Source organism: Cetorhinus maximus, chromosome X (genome assembly GCF_964194155.1).
Source record: "Cetorhinus maximus chromosome X, sCetMax3.hap1.1, whole genome shotgun sequence".
In the NCBI taxonomy this organism is placed as follows: domain Eukaryota; kingdom Metazoa; phylum Chordata; class Chondrichthyes; order Lamniformes; family Cetorhinidae; genus Cetorhinus; species Cetorhinus maximus.
This window is the reverse complement of record NC_135917.1, coordinates 3,329,307-3,352,973: the sequence shown is the minus strand read 5'-3', so window position 1 is coordinate 3,352,973 and position 23,667 is coordinate 3,329,307. Positions and strand designations below refer to the sequence as shown.

General features: G+C 44.2%; 1 protein-coding gene across 1 annotated transcript; it reads left to right on the top strand.

Moving 5' to 3' along the window:
* The first annotated feature begins 972 nt into the window (after positions 1-972).
* LOC144672713 (aquaporin-4) lies at positions 973-22,574 on the top strand. The gene is made up of 5 exons (XM_078534651.1): positions 973-987; positions 3,438-3,794; positions 9,749-9,913; positions 10,810-10,890; positions 22,356-22,574. The coding sequence occupies exons 1-5, from the start codon at positions 973-975 to the stop codon at positions 22,572-22,574; spliced, it is 837 nt and encodes a 278-aa protein (XP_078390777.1).
* The last annotated feature ends 1,093 nt before the right edge of the window (positions 22,575-23,667 follow it).

The following is a 23,667-nucleotide window of genomic DNA, read 5'->3' as shown; positions in this document are numbered from 1 at the left end:
TGCAATCATCCAGGCAAGTGGGGAGTATTCCATCACATTCCTGACTTGTGCCTTGTAGATGGTGGACAGGCTTTGGGGAGTCAGGAGGTGGGTTACTCATCGTACGGTTCCTAGTCTCTGACCTGCTCTTGTAGCCACTGTATTTATATGACTAGCCCAGTTCAGTTTCTGGTCAATGGGTAACCCTCAGGATGTTGATAGTGGGGGATTCAGTGATGGTAATGCCATTGAACATCAAGGGGCAATGGATGGATTCTCTCTTGTTGGAGATGGTCATTCCCTGACACTTGTGTGGCATGAATGTTACTTGCCGCTTGTCAGCCCAAGCCTGGATATTGTCCAGGTCTTGCTACATTTGGACGTGGATTGCTTCAGTGTCTGAGGAGTCGCAAATGATGCTGAACATTGTGCAATCATCAGCGAACATCCCCACTTCTGACCTTATGGTGGAAGGAAGGTCATTGATGAAGCAGCTGAAGATGGTTGGGCCGAGGACACTACCCTGAGGAACTGACAGCCGTGACCTCCGAAGGTTGTCTGTTTAGAAGGGCATTGGAAGAGGTGAACAGAATCAAAAAGCTCAGCTGGCTGAGAAGATGGCCCAGAGAAACCAGAGGCTAGCAAATTCTGCACCTTCTCAGACCACTGTCTTCCTTGCAGCAAATGTGGCAGAGACTGCTGTGTCGGAGTGGAGCTCCTCAGCCACACTAGGTGAAATTTAACAGAATTGACCAACACAGCACAAGCCATCGTCTTACAACACGGAAGGCTGCTACAGACAGAGGAGGAGGAAGTTGGTTGGAAAATTAAATGGATTAATTTGTTTCCTTTGAGAGCAATAGGCCTGCCAGTTTGTGTCTATTACTCTTGAGCTCTTTGAGGATCCCTTGTGGTTCTGTTAAAAGACACAGCTCAGAAAACATATTCTGGAGTGAGATCAGTCACCAGAAGCATCTCTCCTTGGCACTCAACATGTCCTTCCGAGAGGTAAGGAAAGGGGTTTAATTTTCCCCACCTAATCAGTCAATATTAGCGGCTTGATGGCAGTTAGTGTTTGCTTATAGTTTGTTCATCATAGAATACTAAATGATCTTGTTCAAGCTTATTTTAACAAGTGATTTGAAGTGTTCACTGTTTTTCTGCAGGTTACAGCTTTTAAGCATGCATCTTTGAACTATCCAGAGATTTGTTTTAGTGTGGCAGATTAAAAAAAAGGGGGAAAAATAGATCGATAGAGGGTAGTGGAGCGACATGAATAGGTGAATCAAAAGACAACTAAAATTAGATACTTTAGCTTGAAAGGCTAAAATGATGAATAAATACAGGCAGATAGGTTGCAGGAGAGAGAAGTAGCAGAATGTGTAGCATTGTGAAAGGACATAGATAAACAAAAAACAATGGATGGATGTTGAAACTTACATTAAATGTGACAAATTAACAATTAAATTTAATTAACAATTAAATCTGACTTAAATGGATATAAAGAAGTAACTCAGAGGCAGTAAAACACAAAAGGATTGGCAGAAGTGATAGATGTGTAAATGAATACGATGCATATAAATTTAATGGTTAACAATTCATACATCAGTTAGTTTGAGTTTTTTTACAAGGTTAATATAATGTATACTTTATCCTTTTGTACTGTGTAATTGGGTAAAACAACTCAATTTTCTTTGTATTTTCATTGTTCTCTCCAGTAAATAGATCAACTGACATGTCCAGCTTAGCAGAGCTAATATTTAGTTACTGAATTAGATATTTTAATGATGGAGAGGCTGGCATTCATTTTCCAAGTTCTCAGATGGATGCAGAAGTGGCATAAATGGTGCACATATCCTGTAAAAATTCTGTAATTGTACAGATGGTACGTAGCTCCTATAGGATAGCTTAAGAGGTTTACTTTTCATTGTTTAATCTTGACCCCATCATTGCTACTGAGCTGACAGACTGGAATTCAGTCATAGTAGTAATCGGTATACATAGTAAGTTACATAAACCTCAACATGGGACAGTGAGAGCTTGAAGGTCTGTACTGATAATGGAGAATCTGCTATTTCCCTGTGTAGTGCTTAAAGCAGATATAAAACCTGTCTAATCAATCTGTGTATGTCTTCTGTAAAATGGTTCTGTGTTACATGTGTAATGACATTGCCTTTCATGATGTTTGTAATGTAGATAGAAAGAAGTGAAGCAGAGAGAGAAATAGAAAGATGGAGAGAACAAATCAAATTTGTAAAGATGTGAAGAGAAAGATAGACAGAACAAGGGAGTGATAGAAAGAACAAAGTAAAAAGTAGAAACCCAGGGATATAAATTCATTTTGGGGATAGCGAATCAGCTGCCTATTTTATAATCCAACCATTTTTCTGTCTGACAGGCAGACAATTTATATTGCACAATCTTTCTGATTTATCTCAGTGGTGTAATGATAACTCACGGACACTATAACCATAAGTGTCTACTGGCATGATGGGCAAGTCATCTTGCTGCTGGTATAGACTCTTCAGGAAAGAGAGAAAAAGACAGAAAGTGACATAGAAAGAGGAAAAAAAGATAGAAACAGAACATCACTGGCTGATGTGAATTGCTTAAGCACCTAGGTGAACAGAGAACCAAACCAAAATGTTGGATTGTACAAGACCAGAATTGAAATGTTTCCCTGTAAGTTTGTGTGTAATACCTTTAAGCCATTTCTTAACTAAAATATCAACTATCCAAAGATTTCACTTATCTTGCAAGATAACATCAACAATTTACTGATCAAAAACATGCATGTTCGAGCAGAAAGACCATTACAAGAAGCTTGGAGTTAACATCATTCTTAGGGCTATCCACGCATAGAAATCCAGGATTTGTCCACTAGGGCCCTTAAGACATCATCTGGTATCTATAGAACATTTATGTGGGGGTCTCGGGTCTGGGCTGCATTCTTGTGAAAAAACCTGCAGGCTTCACGAGATATATAAAATATTTTTTGTGAGGAAGGCCGGAGTCCTCATTCAGGAATCCATTCAAAATCACTCTTGTAAGGAAGTGTGAAACTCACTGCTAATAACAGAAAGTTTGTGTTTTTGGTGGGGCAATGGGAGAGGGCAAGATAATCTATAAGTAATGATAGCAATAGCAGCGGAAGTCAATGGAATGAGTGTTGAAATTAGCTGAAATGTCATCCTTGTGGCTAAATGAAGATCCGTTTGTCTTTAAGGGGAAGCTTGGTGAACATTTGGGTGGAAGGAATAGAGATTATGCAGATAGGGCTAGATGAAAAAGGGTGGAAGGAGGCTGGGGTGGAGCTTAAACACAGCCACAGACCAGTTTGACCGGATGTCCTGTTTCTGTGCTGTAAAATTCTATATAATTCTACATAAAGTTTGCAAGGAAATAAAATCTAAAAGGGAAAAGAATTTCCACAGTGAGACTGTCTTTCTTTGTCTTAGGAGTTGAGGAGTCGCAGGTTCTGGCGTTCAGTCTTAGCAGAGCTGGTTGGTTCCCTGGTCTTGGTCTCAGTTATTTTGGGTGCTTCTGCCCCTGGACAGGAAGATGGAGTTCCAGTACTGATGCAGGTGGCTGTAGCTGCTGGATTTTCTGCTGTCAGCCTGATCCACTGTTTTGGAGAGATTAGCGGTGCCCAGGTAAACCCAGCTGTCACACTCGCATTCTTGTGCACCAGGAAACTGGATTTCCTCCAGTTTGTGTCCTATCTTTTGGCTCAGTGTCTTGGAGCTGTGATTGGATCAGGGATAATCTACATGTCATTGCCAATCAAGTCAACATCAAGGCATTTAGTCAACATGGTGAGTCCATTTCTGTTACTGCGTTTCCTATAATATTTTCCTGTTGATTTCCAATAGAGATGAATTTTCCCAAAATGGAGAATGGAAACCAAACAATAAGACACACAAAAAAATCAATTCACCAGGGTTGTTGCAAACAAAACTTTGTTTTTTGGGAGGTGGCTGCTTTTAATGCCTATTCCTATGAAGATGGAAAGCCTTCAGGCCAATTCAATAGGTATTAAGAGTCAATCATGTCCTAAGGACTACAGTCACATGCAAGCCAGACAGGTTCCTTTCCTGAAGGGCACTTGTGAACCATGAGGATTGCAGCACCAATCTGGCAACTTTCATAACAAAAACAGAATTACCTGGAGAAACTCAGCAGGTTTGGCAGCATCGGTGGAGAAGAAAAGAGTTGACGTTTCGAGTCCTCATGACCCTTCAACAGAACTGAGTATGGCAACTTTCATAGTCATTTTCCCACAAAGTACTAGATTTATTCAATTCCCAATTTACTACATTGAATTTGCAATCTCTGGGTTAAATAGTCTAGTGCCATAACCACTGTACTACTGTGCCCTTGTAAACTACATTAACAGTCAAGGTCTTGGGTCCCTGATTTCCTTCCATTAAACTTCCTCCAAGTGGTTTTTCTACCTGTTCTTCCTCAGCCCCAGTCTTCAATTAAATATTTTCATGTCACGTTTTCTCTACTCATTCCCCCTCCTCTCCTCTCCTATAAGCTTCCTTTAGATTCAAGTTTCCAATAGATCAAAGATAAAAGATTAAAGATAAAGATAAAATTAGATTAAAGTTTCCAATCTACTCTCTTACGCTTTAATTTAATACACTCTCCAAATAAGAAAATGGCAGCGCCAATCGCTCTGATTTGTTGCCCTCACTAATGTTCATTATGCACATTTAAGCAGCAAAGAGGAGCAGCGATATACTCCAGGAAAATCCCTGGGAAAATATGCCCTCAATCTTCAATTATACAAACAAAATCTACCATCAAAACCAGTCCCCAGTGACACTAAACAATTTAAAAGCAGTCATTTAACATGAATTTACTCAAGTGAGGAGCAAAAAGTGAGATTGACTCAATGCGGGAGTTTGGTTTTGAACACGAGTTCAGTTTAGATGTTGATTACCTTTTAGTTGTTAACTCACAGAAACCAGCAACTGGTTTAAACCTGTAAGTGAACTTGGAACTGAGGGACTGGTGGTTAATTGTTAAATGCATAATTACAGCTGATTAAGCTGGGAAAAGGCCAATTCAAACTCTGGCACTTGGCTACATATTAAACAGGACGCGAAGAGATAAATTGGTGAGAGCACCCATAATTTATATATATCTTATAGTATATAGAGCAGAATCGTCCCAGATTTGCGCTAAGTGCGGTAGCGTGTACCGGCCACAATGGCGGCTTCTCACGCCGTATTGTCCCAAACCTGCCGCATTAATTATGCATTCCTGGGAAACATGCCTTTCGATGGCGGGTGGGCTCCCATTCGTCTGCCACGCCATCACCTTGCCGCTTCATCATGCCGGGCACCATATTTAAAGTTTAGCCACGTGCACACCTCTCAGTGCTTCCAGCCCACGGCTGCTGCAAAGAAGACATGGCCCTGATAAGCCAAAAGGCTGCAGCCCCCGAGTTTTATGACGTGTCCCTCGAGCGTCTTTTAGACGCAGTGGAGGCTCACCGTGATGTCCTGTACCTTCACTCTGGCCACAGGATGGGCAGCAATCTCACTAATCCGGCTTGGGAGGCGGTGGCAGCAGTGGTCAGTGCCAAATCCCTGCAAAAGAGGACAGCCACCCAGTGCCGAAAAAGGATGAATGGTCTCATCTGTTCCGGCAATTCACTCCCCTCATCACTCTCAACTCACACACTCACAAACCCATCACAAATCCACAGGGATCTCACACCTCAAGGGACAACACCACTAACTCTCACACATACCCTCACATCTCCATCAGACTCATATCCTCTCGAGCTCGTGTCCTCATCCTATCCATGTCTCCACTCGCCTCACAAGCATTCCTTGCAGTGCCATATGTCCTGCTCACACTATCTCCATCTGTTTTCATACAGGAGAAGCTGGCTCACAACAGCAGGGAGAGGTCCCAGACTGGGGGTGGAGTGGCCCACATTAGGCCCCTCACTCACTTTGAGGAGTGAGCCATCGCGCTGACTGGTGAGGACGTGGACCGTGCCTGCGGTGACGGTGAGATCGGCAGCAAACACCCTCGTAAGGATCCTGCACCACATCGTCCCTCTCTCAACGTAACTGTGAGTGTCTCTCTCCTGCTTTAGACCCTGCTGCCATGCGCTACTTATCTCCACTTTGGTTCACAGGGAGCTCTGCCAAGCGACCGACACCCTCAACCAGCCAGTCCTTCAGCTCCATCCACATCCTCACCTCCAGCCAAGAGGACACCTCCTCCATTGAAGAGCTGGAAATAAGCAGCCTGGAAGACCCGTCACAGCGCTTACCCACACCCTCCACCAGCGCAGAGACACACACCTCGGTGGGACCTAGATCTAGGGCAGGCTCGGGTTCACAGTCTGGTGGTCGCTGCACGGCCGCATGTCCGCAGCAGCAAGAGGCTGGTTCATGCGAGATCCACGGTACTCAGAGGACTGCTGGGGAAGAGGCATCTGTGAGGTTTGAGTCAGATGACGAACCTCTAGATTTGGTCTTCCAACTCATCCTGGAGAGTCAGCAGAAGGCATGGGAACATCACGCAGAGCTGTTGGATGCCCTCAGCAGAGTGGCACGTGAGTTGGAGGAATGCGTCTGCCTGCTCTCTGATGAAGTGGTGCCCATGTGTGCATGTATGGAGGTCTCCATGGGGAGGATGGCGGATGCCATGGAGACCCTGGTCCAGCAGAACGCGGAGATGTGTGCAGACCTGCACTCCATCACAGGAGCCATGGGTAAGTTCCTGCAGTGGCAACGAGAGAGGGAAACAGGGCACCTCAACGTCCCCCCAGGTGCTCCTTCCCCTCAAGGAGTCAGGCTGGGACCCCCGGGCACCCGAAGGGAGGAGGAGCAGCAGCTGGACACCCCTGGGTCATCCACCCAGGAATCTCAGAGGCTGTCCTCTCTCTCTGAGTCCCCTTTGCCTGTGAACCCCTCAACCTCGTCCTCTGTCACTGCAGAGGGAGAAGCTGGCCCATGAGTGATTCTGGAGGGAGAAGTGTGCGTGCGTGCGCGTGACAGGGCCTTTCAGAGCCTCATGCAAGTACTCTCCCACACATGCGGATCCTTCACATTTCACACTCGCCGCAGTGTCCTGAGCATTTTCAATGCTGCCTGCTGGGGTTCACTTTCAGTTGACCATCTGAGCTGACCTGCATCTCTGCCCACCCACTGATCACACTCCCACGCAGCACCTGATCTCACCCACCACGACCGTCGTTTCACTCTCGATTTAACCAGCATGGTCTAGATTCGGTATTTCGTGCACTCCCCCGTCTTTTCCCCTCCCCGAGTCACCCATTTCCCTACCCCCATCACAGTTGAACCCTCTGGCATCACCTTTCACCTCCCCTCCATGACCTTCCAACCACAAACCTTTTCCTTTGGGGATGTACAGATGAACTTACACGTACCCTTCCTGCCCAAAAATCCCACCCCCATCCACATTCACCTCCCCAACCTCCTCCTTCCCACCCCCAGGGTCCATGTCTGCCTCCGAATCTTCACCAGCTGCTCTCGCCGTCCCTTCTACTGCTACCATCGAACCCTCATCCTCCCACCCTATCGCCTCACTCTGTACTCAGTCATTCTCACCATTTCCTCATACCACACTCAGTTCGCTCCCAAGGAGGCAGACGTGGACCCATCCCTTGCACGTTCACTTGGACATTCTGCCCTCCGGACCCCTTCCCCCTTCCAGACCCCTTCCCCCCTGAAAGCCCTTCTGCCCCATTTAGTCCTCCCAATCCCCCCCCCGTCTTCTGCCACCCTTAGTCCTTCCCCCCCCTCCCAACTCCTTTCTCCAGCCTTACCTCTTCCTCCACCCTTATTCTCTCCCCTCTCTGCACTCCTTCCTCCTCCCGGACTCCCTCCCCTCCCCTCTCCACACTCCTTCCTCCCCCTAGACTCCTTCCCCTCTCTGCACTCCTTCCTCCTCCCAGACTGCCTCCCCACTCTGCACTCCTTCCTCCCCCAATACTCCCTCCCAACCTTAGCCCCCAACACCTTCATTCCCCCTCCAACCTCACCCCCCGACACCTTCATTCTCCCCCAACCTCACCCCCTCCGACAACTTCATTCCCCCCTCCCAACCTCACCTGACACCTTCATTCCCCCCCCAAAACTTACCCCCCCGACACCTTCATATACCCCCCTCCCAACCTCACCTCCCCAAAACCTTTATTCACCCCTCCTAACCTCACCCCACCCCGGCATCTCTTCCTCTCCCAGTCAATCATAAACCTTCCTCCCCCCACCCCCTCGACCATCATCCGTTGTGAGCATCAACGGTGACTTTCCAACTTCTATGAGCTGCTTCGCAGCAGAGCCATATCCATGAGAATCCACCCAGCATGACATGGATGGTACTCCAGGATCCCATTGCTGTCGGGCTCCAGCATCTTCTGTCCCTCGGATGTCCGCGATGTGAGCAAGGCCCTGGCGGTAAGTCCCGACTTCTGCACGTCACAGTTGTCAAGACACGTTCTACCCCGGCGTGTTTTCCAGCTGAGGGAGGGGTGGGGGGTGGGAATGATTCCAGTGGGCTGGCCTTATAATGATATGCTGATGTATAACAATGAGGTTCCCGACATCCGATGGCAGGGAATGCAGCCCACCATCAGTGGGCAGAGTGGACAGTTGCAAACTGGTTTCACAACGTTGTGAAACCAATTTTTGGCCTTCTTGCCATATTGTCCATTCACGCCACCAAACATGCCCGATGCCAGTGGGCACGGACAATCCCAGCCATGGGCTCAATAAAGAGTGGAATCTGCCCCACCAGATTACCACCAAGGCAATGAAGACAAAAATTGACCCCTTGGCCCCATGAATTAATAAATGTCATGGGGAGAAAGAATTGGGGTAAATTGTTGCTTTTCATGTTATTGGGGTGTGAGTAGTGGTATGCCCCAAATCTGTGCTGGGACTTCTTTTATTTTCAAACCATGGAAGTGTGCAGCACAGAAACACGTAGTTCGGCTCATCATGCCTGAAACAGAAACCAAAAAAAAAATCCCCTTGTCCACTTTCTCCCTGTTGCCTTGAATCATCTTCTGATTCAAAGATGATCAACCTTTCATTTAAGAGATCCAATAATCTCTGCCTCAACTATTCCAAGTGCCAAAGCATTCAATGTCCCAACAACTCTCTACATAAAGAAATTTCTCCCAACCTCTCTCCTCACTGTCTCGATGACAATTTTAAATTGAAGGTCCCTCAGCACTGATTCCCCAAGCAGAGGAAAACATTTTTCCTTATTCACTGTATCAAAACCCTTCATAGTTTAAAAAAAAGTCCAATAAATCTCCTCTTCACTTTTTCTGCTCCAGCAGAAATATTCCCAGTATCTCAAGTCTCTTTTCATAACTTTCATTTCAACCCTGCCATCATCCAAGGGAGTATTTGCTGAACGCTCATTTTGGCTTTAATGCCCTTTCAACTTTGGGGTGCACAAAATCTCACACAGTCCTTTCAATTATGGCCTAACCAAAGCGTTGGGCAAACTTATCATTGCCTCTTTACTCTTGTACTCTATACCATACTTAAAACCAAAAAGGAAAATTCACTTTTTTATGGCTTTATCTAAACTGTGTACACTTGCACTTTCAGGAACATTTATGCATTTCTTTGATTGTGATTGTATAATAGATGAAATCTATGCAAAACATTTAAATACACAGTCTCAATCATCATACAGACATGGTTTCCTTTATGTATCCTGGGAGTCTCAATCTTATATGATTTCATGTGTTTCTGGGCAGATCAACAAAGATGGAAATGCTGGCCAAGCACTTGCAATGGAGATTTTTGCCACATTCCAGCTGGTTTTCACTATATTTGCCGTGGATGATCATCGGCGTAGGGAAGTGGGAGAATCTGGTAGTCTGGCAATAGCGTTCAGTCTGACAGCAGGAATCCTGGCATCGGTAAGAAGCACAAATGTCTGTTGCTTAAACAGTGTTACTGTGCATGCACATAAAAGTTTCCTCCATAGTGAATGACAGAGGGAAATGAGTTCTCACTACACACTAGACCAATTTTCAATGCAATAGTCATAAGTAGGTCCCATTATTTTGTGCTTTTAGAAGCCAACTCTTAAGTTCAGCACATTAGCTGTAAGTATCCAATGGAACCATAGGACAATTCAAGACTGAGCAGACAGAAGATATGGTTTGATACCTAACTCTGCCTTAAAGGGCACTATATGGTGAAAGAGGTTCATACACTGTGCATTCACCTAACTCAATGCTAGCTCAGTAGCAAGGGCCACATGAAATCAGTTTGGGGTATCTCAATCTAGGTCTGAGTATGCAATGAGCCCACAACACAAAATTGTCTCCAAGTTATGCTGGGATGCCACAAGAATGGGTTAAAGGAAATGAAAAATGTCACATTTGTATGGTAGAAGCTGTCCTTCTAAATCTGTGGAACTCTACAAAAAATATTTTCAATTAACCAACATTTTTAAAGCTTAAAACAAGCTGGTGAGGGATGATTGAAAAGCACAGGTAAATTTCCTTTAAAATACTTAGAGTTCTAAGGTGATTAAACATATTATGTTTGTTCTTTAAGTATCGGAACAGTCCTGGGCTTTATCTGTGTTTCCTGTGCAATCACTAAAAGTGAAAGTGTGACTCAGGGGCTGCAAGCAGGCAGTCCCTAAGACTGTCTGTTATGGACAGGCACTCCTCAGGAACGTGCATCCGAATGGTGGCATGCATTGGGGCCAGGCAAAGCGCTGTGACAGGAGCATAAGTTCTTGGTCCCTTTAGCTCCATGGAAACTAGCAGGGTTCACTGATTTCTGTGCTTGTTTTCTGTAGGGTAAGTTTTCAGGAGGCAGCCTGAATCCCGCAAGATCTCTTGGACCAGCGATAATCACCGGATTCTGGGAGCATCACTGGGTAAAACAAAGGTTTTCAATGCCCACTTCATATTCATATTCATTTTCATCTGTAAATGTCTTCACTGGAGCCCTGTGGTCATTGCATCACAGCTGTTTTAATACAAGCTAGCAATTATATTTTTCAAGAGAAATGTAAAAAGAAAAGCTCTGCTCATGTGGTTAAAGAAATTCTGTGCGATAAGCCTGTTGGTGGCTGCATCCTCAAGTGTTGCTATAAAAATATTCCTTTATCTTTATTTCTGAGATATATTTGGCACAGAAAAGTGGATTTCAAATATTTAATTCAGGATGGCTGCGCTGCCAATCCACTGTTTCTGAGGTAGAGGAAGTGCTAAGACACAAAATGATGGATTTGCTGTGTCCCATAATAGCCAAGTGGAAACTGTGCATTGTGAGTTGTACACTTAAATGAACTAGTTAATGGGTATTTCACTGTCATGGTTATGTTACTGGACTAGTAACCCAGAGGTCTGGGCTAATAATCTGGAAAATGTGAGTTCAGATCCCACCATGGCTGTTTGAGAATTTAAATTCAGTTTAGGAAAACTGGAAGTAAAAGGCTGGTTTTTTTTTATTCATTCACAGGATATGGGTGCCGCTGCCTTGTCCAGCATTTATTGCCCATCCCTAGTTGCCCTTGAGAAGGTGGGGGTGAGCTGCCTTCTTGAACCGCTGCAGTCCATGTGGTGTAGGTACATCCACAGTGCTGTCAGTGAGGGAATTCCAGGATTTTCACCCAGTAAAGGTGACCATGAAGCTGTTGGATTGTCCTAAAAATCCAACTGGTTCACAAATGTCCTTTAGGGTACGGAAAGCTGCCATCCTCAGCTATTCTGGCCTAAATGTGACTCCAGTCCCACATCAACATGGTTGACTCTTAAACAGCCCTCGAGCGACCGAGCAATTTGTATCAAATAGAAGTTCCACCATCATATTCTAAGGACAACTGGGGAATGAGCTTTACCAGCAATGCCCACACAGACAAAAATCCTGAAAGCAAGAATACAGAAATGCAAAATGCAGCGATTAAAAATCCAGGAAGATGGCAAGTGCAGAAAAGCAAAAGCGCGGAAAAGCAAAAACGCAGAAAGTAAAATGCAAAGAGCAAAATGCAGATATTGAAAACACAGCAAGTAAAATGCAGCAAGCAAAACTCCAGGGTTAGAAAATTGAGAAAATGAAAATGCAATAGTGCAAAGTACAGCAAATAAAATTCCAGAGATCAAAATCCAGCAACACACTTTTTAAATACTCAGTTTTCCAAGGGCCAGATATGTCTGCCCTTTGTCATCCATTTTATAATGGTGAACCAAGCGCTTAAAACATTCCTGATGCAAAAAAATCTAATCATTTAATCAGGTAAATACTCTTAATTTACACAGCAATCAGGGCTTCTATGAAGTTTGCGTACGTTTTATATCAGAACACTTCAAGCCGTCTGGAAGATTGAATGCAACACAAATCGATCCCATCTTATGCTTAACAAAAACAGAAACAGAAATACCTGGAAAAACTCAGCAGGTCTGGCAGCATCGGCGGAGAAGAGTACAGTTGACGTTTCGAGTCCTCATGACCCTTCAACAGAACTAAGTAAAAATAGGAGAGGGTTGAAATATAAGCTGGTTTAAGGGGAGGGGGGGTAGAGCGGGGGGTTGTTGGGACAAGCAAGCAGTGATAGGAGAGATAACCAAAAGATATCACAGACAAAAGAACAAAGGGGTGTTGAAGGTGGTGATATTATCTAAAAGAATGTGCTAATTAAGAATGGATAGCAGGACAAGCAAGGTATAGATAGCTCAAGTGGGGGTGGGGTGAAATAAGACTAAAAGGGCATAAAAGGTATAGATAAATGATGGGTGGAATACATTTAAAAATAATGGAAATAGGTGGGAAAAGAAAAATCTATATAAATTATTGGAAAAAACAAAAAGGAGGGGGAAGAAACGGAAAGGGGGTGGGGATGGGGATGGAGTTCAAGATCTAAAATTGTTGAACTCAATATTCAGTCCGGAAGGCTGTAAAGTGCCTAGTCGGAAGATGAGGTGCTGTTCCTCCAGTTTGCGTTGAGCTTCACTGGAACAATGCAGCAAGCCAAGGACAGACATGTGGGCAAGAGAGCAGGGTGGAGTGTTAAAATGGCAAGCGACAGGGAGGTCTGGGTGATGCTTGCGGTCACCCAGTCTGCGTTTGGTCTCTCCAATGTAGAGGAAACCGCATTGGGAGCAATGAATGCAGTAGACTAAGTTGAGGGAAGTGCAAGTGAAATGCTGCTTCACTTGAAAGGAGTGTTTGGGCCCTTGGACGGTGAGGAGAGAGGAAGTGAAGGGGCAGGTGTTGCATATCTTGCGTTCGCATGGGGAGGTGCCGTAGGAGGGGGTTGAGGAGTAGGGGGTGATGGAGGGGTGGACCAGGGTGTCACGGAGGGAACGATCCCTACGGAATGCTGCCAGGGGGGGGTGAAGGGAAGATGTGTTTGGTGGTGGCATCATGCTGGAGTTGGCGGAAATGGTGGAGGATGATCCTTTGAATGCGGAGGCTGGTGGGGTGATAAGTTATTTTTAACCCATCTTATGCTTGTTCTGTGCTAGTGGCTGAAAAATGAACCCTGGTGTTTCAATCCCTAGCCTTCACCATCTGCCAGCCCCTGAATGCTAGGTGGTAATGATGGAATATTGCTCAACAAAGTGAAGTTTTAAGCCTGATTTAAATTTATTTCAAAAAGCGATAGAGAAGCAACTGTGTTTACAAAGAGGATAAATGCACACCCCAGCAGTGTACTGAATCATACACACCATGGAAATCCTAGGTTCAATCCTAGATTGTGCTAAATTAGCTGATTTTAGCCTTGTAATGGGCGAGGGGGGAGGTCTTGTGGTGCAGAGGGTAGTGTCCCTACCTCTGGGCCAGAAGCTCCCAGTTCAAGTCCCACTTCAGCACTTGATTCCATGGAAGGTGTGTTTAAGGTCTGCACTGAGTGCTGCTTTGAGTGCACAGAGTGTCAAGCTGAGTGTTTGGTGATTGGGTGAGGGAGTTCAGTGAAGAGGGGAGATATAAATTAATTAGGAAAAATAAATTTAATTAACACAATAAAGATGGCAGGATGAGTGATGTGTCACAGCTGTAGCACGTGGGCGCTGCTGGATGCCACAACAATCCATGGCAACCACATCTTCAGTAAGGGGAGAATTTTCCCCCCCATTGGGGGGGTTGTGCGGGGGCGGGCCTGGATAGAGTGGACGTGGGGAAGATGTTTCCATTAGTAGGAGAGACTAGGACCTGAGGGCACAGCCTCAGAGTAAAGGGAAGACCTTTTAGAACAGAGATGAGGAGAAACTTCTTTAGCCAGAGAGTGGTGAATCTATGGAATTCATTGCCACAGAAGGCTGTGGAGGCCAGGTCATTGAATGTATTTAAGACCGAGATAGATAGGTTCTTGATTGGTAAGGGGATCAAAGGTTACGGGAAAAAGGCGGGAGAATGGGGTTGAGAAACTTATCAGCCATGATTGAATGGCGGAGCAGACTCGATGGGCCGAATGGCCGATTTTCTGCTCCTATGTCTTATGGTCTTATGGGTGTGGACCCGATTGGGGAAGCGCCGCCATTTTACATGGGTGAGCCAGTTAAGGCCTGCCCAGCGTGATGTGCGCCTGAAAGCACTCCCTGTGTGGGCGGTGGGGGGGGGGGGGGGGGTTCCCTGAGTCGGGGCCTGCGCTCTTTCATGCAGAAATCTCCCTGAGGCACAGAGGTGCCTCAGGGAGATTAGTTTAAGTTTTAAAAAAGCTAAATAAAGAAAAGAAAAAATTTTAAGACACATCCCCGCATATGACAGTGTCACATGAGCTGGGACATGTCAATGAATTTTTATAAAAATTTTTATTCAATTTATAAACACTTCATGAAACCTCATCCCACCCGTGGGTGAGATTCCATGAAAAACGCGAAGGCCGCCTGGGCTCGTTGTCTGCCCGGCAACCTTAAGGTTGGATGGACAGCTCAGTTTGTTGGTTTAATTAGTTTTTAAATGGCCTTAATAGGCCTTTGACAGTTTGGCAGGCGTGCAGCCGACTCAGCTGCGTGCCCACCGAACTGAAAATCTAAATGACGTGCGGTGACATTGGGACACATGCCTGACGTTGCCCCGTGTCATTTTACGCCTCAGCGAGTGGACCCCGCCCCCGCTCGCCGAGCCAAAAATTCTGGCCTAAGTGTCTGCGGCTTGAGGAGCTTCAGCTCAGAGTCATTGAGCTGGAGGCCGAGCTGCAGACATTGCAACGCAGCAGGGAGGGGGGAAGGTTACCTGGACACTTTGTTCCAGAAGGCAGTCACACCCCTTAGGTTAGTGTCATCTGATTTGGTCAGTGGTCAGGGACAGGAGAATGTGACTGTGAGACAGGCAGGTAAGGGGATTGAGAAGGTGGGACTGGAGGAGCCTCAGCCCTTGCAACTAACCAACAAGTTTGAGGTTCTTGCAGCTTGTACGGACAAGAGCGAGGGCTATAAGACCAACAGATGTAGGAGCAGAAGTAGGCCATTCGGCCCATCGAGTCTGCTCGGCCATTCAATGAGATCATGGCTGATCTGGTAATCCTCAATTCCACTTTCCTGCCTTTTCCACATAACCCTTGATTCTCTTACTGATTAAAAATCTGTGTGTATCTCAGCCTTGAATATACTTAATGACCCAGCCTCTACAACCCTCTGCAGTAAAGAATTCCACAGATTTACTACCCTCAGGGAAGAAATTCCTCCTCATCTCTGTTTTAAATGGATGACCCCTTACTCTGAGATTATGCCCTCTGGTCCTAGACCGTCCCACAAGGGGAAACAACCTCTCAGCATCTACCCTGTCAAGCCCCTTAAGAATCTTATATGTTTCAATAAGGTCGCCTCTCATTCTTCTAAACTCCAATGAGTACAGGCCCAACCTACTCAACCTCTCCTCATAAGAAAATCCCTCCCTACCCGGGATCAACCTAGTGAACCTTCTCTGGACTGCCTCCGATGCCAGTGTACCTTTCCTTAGATAAGGGGACCAAAACTGTTCACAGTATTCTAGGTGTGGTCTAACTAGTGCCTTGTGTAGTTTTAGCACGATTTCCCCATTTTTATACTTCATTCTCTTTGAAATAAAGGCCAACAATCCATTTGCCTTACCTATTACCTGTTGAACTTGTATGCTAGCTTTTTGTGATACATGCATGAGGACCCCCAATTCCCTCTGTGCTGCAGCTTTCTGCAGTCTTTCTCCATTTAAATAATATTCAGCTCCTCTATTCTTCCTGGCCAAAGTGCAAAACCTCACATTTTCCCACATTATATTCCATCTGCCAAGTTTTTGCCCACTCACCTAACCTGTCTATATCCCTCTGTAGACTCTTTCAGTCATCCCCACCACTTGCCTTCCCACCTATTTTTATGTCTGCGGTCTGGATGAGCAGGCTGATCATGGCACCATGGTACAGGAAGCCTTTCAAGTGGGGGGAGTTAAAAACAATGTAGTGGTAATAGGGGACAGTATAGTCAGGAGGATAGACATTGTTCTCTGCAGCAAAGAGCGAGAGTCCAGATGGCTGTGTTGCCTGCCCGGTACCAGGGTTTGGGATATCTGCTCAGGGCTGGAGAGGAACTTGCAGTGAGAGGGGAGGATGCAGTTGTCATGGTTCATGTAGGTACCAATGACAAAGGTAGAACTAGGAAAGGGGTTCTGCATAGAGTATGAGGAGCTAGGTGCTAAATTAAAAAAGCAAAACCGCAAAGGTAATAACCTCTGGTATATTACCTGAGCCACGTGCTAATTGGCATAGGGTACATAAAATTAGAGAGATGAATGCGTGGCTCAAAGACTGGTGTGGGAGTAGCGGGTTCTGGTTCGTGGGACACAGGCCCCAATACTGGGGAAAGTGGGGACTATACCATTGGGACAGACTTCACCTGAACCGTGCTGGGACCAGTGTTCTAGAGAGCCATATAACTAGAGAGTAGAGAGGGTTTTAAACTAAATAAAGGGGAGGATAGGATCATATAGGTGAAGATTTAGTAAATTAAAGGGAAATGACAAGGCAATAGATCAAGGTAGTTGTAAAAGTATGACAATCAGAGTATAGCAGGAAGGGACAGTGATTACAAACTTAAGAGTGTGCCAGTGGATAGGGCCAGAGTTTACAAAAGATCTGAATTAAGGGTTCTGTATCTGAATGCCCGCAGCATTCGCAATAAAATAGATGAATTGTCAGCTTAAATAGAAATTCATATGTATGACCTGATCGCCATTACAGAGACAAGGCTAGAAGGAAACCAAAGCTGGGACCCGAATATCTAAGGGTAAGTGACATTCAGGAAGGACAGGAAGCTGGGAAAAGATAATCGGATAGCTCTGTTAATTAAAGAGGACATTAGTACTGTCATGAGAGATGATCTTAGTTCTAAAGATCAAGACGTAGAATCAGTTTGGGTGGAACTAAGAAATAGCAAGGGTCAGAAAATATTGGTGTGAGTTGTTTATAGGCCACCAAACAGCAGTGATAATGTGAATCATAGTATAAATCAAGAAATTAGAGGTGCGCATAACAAGAGTAATACAGTAATCATAGGGGTTTTCAATGCTCATATAGACTGGGTAAACCTAATTGGTACTAATGTTGTGCAGGACAAATACTTGGAACGTATGCAAGATGGTTTTCTAGAGCAGTACTTTGAAGAACCAACTCGGGAACAGGCTATTTTAGATTCAGTATTGTGTAATGAGAAAGGGCTAATTAATAATCTTGTTGTAAAGGAGCCTTTAGGAAAGAGTGATCATAATATGATAGAAGTTTACATTAAGTTTGAAAGTAATGTAGTTCAATCAGACACTCAGGTCTTAAGTCTAAGCAAAGGAAACTATGAGGGTTTTAGGGGTAAATTGGCTATGGTAGATTAGGAAACTATGTTAAAAGGTTCCACGGTAGACAGGCAATGGTTAACATTTAAAGAACTAATACATAGTTTACAACAAAAATACTGTGCTTTAATGTATAAAAACCCAGCAAGGAAAGTGTTTCAACCGAGGCTAACAAAACAAATCAAGGATTGTATTAGATCAAAGGAAGAGGCATATAAATTTGCCAAAAATGATGGTCAACCTGAGGATTGGGAGCATTTCAGAATTCTGCAAAGGAGGACCAAGAAAAGATTAAGAAAGGGAAAATAGAATATGAGAGTAAACTAGTAAGAAACATAAAAAACAGACTGTAAAAGCTTCTATAGGTATGTAAAAAGGAAAAGATTAGCAAAAACAAATGTGGGTCCATTTCAAGCAGAGAATAAGGAAATGACAGAGAAACTAAACAAATACTTTGTGTCTGTATTCACAGAGGAAAATACTAAAAACCTCCCAGAAATAATGGAGAATCAAGGGACTAGTGTAAACAAGGAACTGCAAGATATTAATATGAGTAAAAAATAGTACTAGAAAAAAATGAATGGTTCTTAAAGTAGATAAATCCACTGGACCTGATGATCTACATCCTAGAGTGTTGAAAGAGGAGACTATAGAGATAGTAGATGCATTGGTGATCATCTTTCAAAATTCTGTAAACTCTGGAATGGTTCCTGCAGATTGGAAGGTGGCAAATGTAACTCCATTATTTAAGAAAGGAGGGAGAGAGAAAATGGGGAACTACAGACCTGTTAGCCTGACATCAGTCGTAGGGAAAATGCTAGAATCTATAATAAAGGATGATAACAGGACACTTAGAAAATAATGTCAGGATTGGGCAGAGTCAACATATAAAAGGGAAATCATGTTTAACAAACCTGTTGGAGTTTTTTGAGGATGTAACTAGCAGAATAGATAAGGGGGAACCAGTGGATGTGGCATATTTAGATTTTCAGAAAGCTTCTGATAAGATCCCATACAGGAGATTGGTAAACAAAATTAGACCACATAGAATTAGGGGGAATATACTGGCATTGAGAACTGGTTAACAGATAGAAAACAGAGAGTAGGAATAAATGGGTCATTTTCAGGTTAGAAGGCTGCGACTCGTGGGGTACCACAAGGTGCTTGGGCCCCAGCTATTCACCATCTATATCAATGATTTGGATGTGGGAATTAAAGGTAATATTTCCAAGTTTGCAGGTGACACAAAACTAGGTAGAACTGTGAGTTCTGAGAAGGATGCAAAGATGCTTCAAGGGGGTTTGGAGAGGATAAGTGGGTGAGCAAAAATTTGGCAGATGGAATACAATGTGGATAAATATGAGGTTAGGTAGGAAGAACAGAAAGACAGAGTATTTCTTAAATGGTGGGAGGCTCGGAAGCTTGAACTTCAAAGGGAGTTGGGTGTCCTTGTTGACGAGTCACTGAAAGCTAACATACAGGTACAGCAAGCAATTAAGAAGGCAAATGGCCTTTATTGCAAGGGGATTTGAGTATAAGAGTAAAGATGTCTTACGGCAATTATGTAAAGCTTTGGTGAGACCTCACCTGGAGTATTGTGTGCAGTTTTGGTCTCCTTACCTAAGGAAAGATATACTTGCCATAGAGGGGGTGCAATGAAGGTTCACTAAATTAATTCCTGGGATGGAGGGATTGTCCTATGAGGAACAGACTGGGTCTTTATTCTCTGGAGTTTCGAAGAATGAGAAGTGATCTCATTCAAACATACAAAATGCTTACAGGGCTCAGCAGGGTAGGTGCAGGAAGGATGTTTCCCCTGGCTGGAGGAGTTGGGGTGGGGGGGGGGGTCTAGAGCCAGGGGACACAGTCTCAGAATAAGGGGCAGGCCATTTAGGATCGAGATGAGGAGGAATTTCTTCACTCAGAGGGTGGTGAATCTTTGGAATTTTCTATCCCAGAGGGCCGTGGAGGCTCAGTCATTGAGTATGTCCAAGACTGAGATTGATAGATTTCTACTTATTAAAAACATCAAGGATACAGGGTTAGTGCAGGAAAATGATGTTGAATTCGAAGATCAGCCATGATCTCATTGAATGGCGGCGTGGGCTCAAAGGGCTGAATGGCCTACTCCTGCACCTATTTCTTATGTTCCAATGTTCTTATAATGTGGCCAAACAGGTTGATTATCAGCCTGTAAATCCTTCCAATACGCCCGATGGCAGGCGGAAAGAATGGGAGAGTTTCCTGGTCAGCCATACTGCAGTACTTTGCCAAGCATAATCATGGAACGATCCAATGGAAGCCCATGGTCACCAACACCCTCTTAGGGCATGGTACCTGAAGGAGGAGTTGGAATTGGAGAGGGGCTGCTATAATTTGCCTCAGTGCCCACTTGTTAGGAGGAGAAAAATCATTCAGGATTTCCACTCCTGATAAGTACTGAACTTTGCTGAAAAGTGAAAATGTGTGGACACCAGGTGAGGACAGAACTGGCTTGACTTTGATGGGTCCATGGTTAAGGAACCTCCCGGCATTTACTGTTTGGCTTCATATGATATGAGTGGCTACTTAGGCAAGGTGGTGGCAGGTTGCCACAGCACTTGGAACTGGACTCTATCATGTGTCAGCACCTGAAGAAAGAATTATTTTTAAAAGCGTGTTGGAATCAGATAAGAATTTAATTCCTAGCTCAATATTGCCAGGAGATTCCTTGGAGCTATTCCCAGCCTGTCACCAAATGTTTGGTAGACTGTGTTACAGCAGTGGTTTCTATGCAAGTAATTTATGAGGCCAGTGTCACTGTATTTACAATTAAAGACTACAATGGCCATTAAATACTCAAAGGGGTAATATTCTGCAGAATATTCTGGAAGGTGAAAAATTTTCACCCAAAGGGTAATAAAGTTATGGAATAACTTACCAAGAAAGGTGATTGAAGCAGACCGTATGGATGGGTTCAAGAGAGAACTCGATATGTTTTTGGAGAAAAGACTCAGGGATATGGTGACAAAGTGAACAATGGGACAGGTGTTGAAAAAAGTGACAAGTTTGTAATGCCAAATGGCCTTTCCCAACAAAGTCTTTGTTAAAGAGCAATACTGGGGAAGAGGTACTTTCAATAAGGTACTTACCCAAATAACGTTTTAAAATATTATTTACTTCCCTTGCCTTGTCATTTGTCAGTCTGCTGAAGATCTGCCAACAGAATTAACAAGTGCATTTTTGGCTGGGGCTTGTGCAGAGTGCCTCCTCCCAATATTGCTCTCCTATAAAGTTTTGTGTACTGAACACCCTTTTTCTGATTTCAAAACTGTTTGCACTGAAGTTCCCTTCTGTTGACTTCAGGTTTATTGCTTTTTTTTTTCTCTCCCTATGGTGTTTCCATTTTGTTACTGTTACTCCAGAGTTTGGAGTATTTATTTTTTAAGGTATTATTTCCTTGCAATGTTATTAAAGAAGTGCCAAAAACAGTCAATTTCTCTTGCTGGCTTGTGGAATGAGATTTACAGGAATTGGGAGCAGTCTAACACCATCCTTCAAACATTCCTCCAATGAAGGTCAACTTCAGTAATGTGAGGCTTGTGTTCTTATGGCCCATACCTCCATGCAAGTGCTGGATTCTAACGTTATGATTGGTAGAGGTGTTCAGTGGCAGGTGTATTTGATTATTAATGAAATGTCTTATTCCAGTAGTTTGGTTGAAAATGAACAATATTCATCCTAACAATAGCAGGTGGATTCAAGTGACAGCTACCAACCGAGAACTCAAAGTTATTTATTGTTGGCTGTCCCTCAATTCGAGGATGACGTCTATTAAGGTCATCAAAGCTATTAGGTTAAGTTAACCTAAACAACCCCACAACCTATGGATCACATCAAAGCTCTGCAGACCTACCACATCCAGTTGTGAATGGTGGTGGATAATTAAACAACTAACTGGAGGACGAGGCCCCACAAACATCCCCATCCTCAATGATTTGGGAGCCCAGCACATCAGTGCAAAAGACAAGGCTGAAGTACTTCAGCCAGAAGTGCCGAGTGGATGATCCAGTTTGGCCTCCTCTGGAAGTCCCCAGCATCATAGTTGCCAGTCGTCAGTCAATTCAATTCACTCCACGTGATATCAAGAAACGGCTGAATGCATTGGATACTGCAAAGGCTATGGGCTCTGATAACATCCCAATTGTCATACGGAAGACTTTTGCTCCAGAACTAGCTGCGCTCCGAGCCAAGCTGTTCCAGTACAGCTACAAACCTGTCATCTACCTGGCAATTTGGAAAATTGTCCAGGCAGGCCCTGTCCACAAGAAGCAGGACAAATACAGCCTGGCCAATTACCACCCCATCTGTCTACTCTCAATCATCAGCACAGTAACGGAAGGTGTCATTGACAGTGCTATCAAGCAGCACTTACACAGCAATAACCTGCTCACTGACACTCAGTTTAGGTTCCACCAGGGCCAGGGATGCCCACATCCCATGAACGAATATTTAAAAAAAGTTGTGGCATAGATATGCCACCACATCAAACAGTGAGTGCTAATAATGTTAATTGGAACTTTCTATTCATTGTTCTTGCAGGTGTACTGGATTGGCCCTGTCCTTGGTGCTGTCCTTGGTGGTATTTCTTATGAGTTCTTTTTTGCCTCCAGCGCCTCCCAAGAAAAGCTCATTGCCTGTATCACCTGCAAAGATATCGAGATTGTGGAAACCGCCAGTGTGTCCCGTTCATCATTACTGACGGTCACGCAGTCTGCGATGCGAGCAAAACAGACTGCAAAAGTGCAGGACCACAGTTAAAGTTAACCTTATACACTTGTTTCACTGACCTATATAGATAGCCTGGATTGCTTTCTTGAATCTGTGCTAGAGACATGGTTTGTCACAAATATTAACAATTAGTGTTAGCACCCCTGGTGGTTCCGTTGGTGAGTGTGCTGGCTAGTGTGGTCCTGATGTATACAGACCAGAAAGCCCCAAGTTCAAATCCTCCAGTGTGTGCTGAGTTAGTTCACAAGGGCACCTTTTGGGGCATTACTATTACTGCGGGTTAAGGAGGACAGCTGGGTTCTTACTCCTGTTCATTAGAAAGCACATATATGAACATCAGCTGGGCTGAGATTCTGCCATGGTTGAATGCCCCACTAACAAGGTCACTTGAGCACTGGCTATGCCTGTGCAAAAATATACTGGCCTCATCCAATGATGCAAAGTCAGCTCATTTAAATATTTTTCTGGTGCTCTCACCACACAGCTCACAGAACCATATCCCAGGACCAGTAGAACCCTATGTCAGCGCCAATGGAACCATATCCCAACAAGAGCTCAAAATTTTCAGAACAGGAAATAAAAGTTGGGTGGAAAGTAAAGGGAAGCTCATGTATTTTCATTGATGTATGTCATCAGATTTATGATTTGCTTTTGAGGTGAGCAGTGGGAGACATAAGTTGTAAAAGAGAACAGTTTCTGTTGAAAACCCCTCTGAGCAGAACAGGAAACTCTACAAAATAATATTGATTTAAAAAGAAAATATTTTGCTGTGCATTATATCCTCATTAAAACGAATCCTTGGAAGCCAATTAATTTTCATTTTCATAACAAGGTCTATTTATTATTTTGTATTACTTGATGAGTTGGTTAACTTTAACAGCTACTGTAAACATATTCTGTTGTGTCACTGCTAGTATTCACTTGTTCCTTTACTGGTTAGTACATTTTTTGGTAGCAAAAGCTTAAGTCAAAGTCTTAGTTCCTCCCATCCCATGTGGGACAATGGGCAGCAAGACTCTGCCACCAGCCCCGATCCATTGCAATTTCTTTCACTCCAGCCCAGGTGGTCTCCAGCTCTTGAAGGTCCTCCTTAAATATGTTTTGCCAGGTCTTCTTTGGTCAG

Bases quoted from the DNA above. Each gene is read 5' to 3' on its own strand.
- LOC144672713 (XM_078534651.1), top strand. The intron at 9,914-10,809 runs GTAAGAAGCACA...TGTTTTCTGTAG, and splicing joins CAGCAGGAATCCTGGCATCG to GGTAAGTTTTCAGGAGGCAG. The intron at 10,891-22,355 runs GTAAAACAAAGG...TTGTTCTTGCAG, and splicing joins GATTCTGGGAGCATCACTGG to GTGTACTGGATTGGCCCTGT.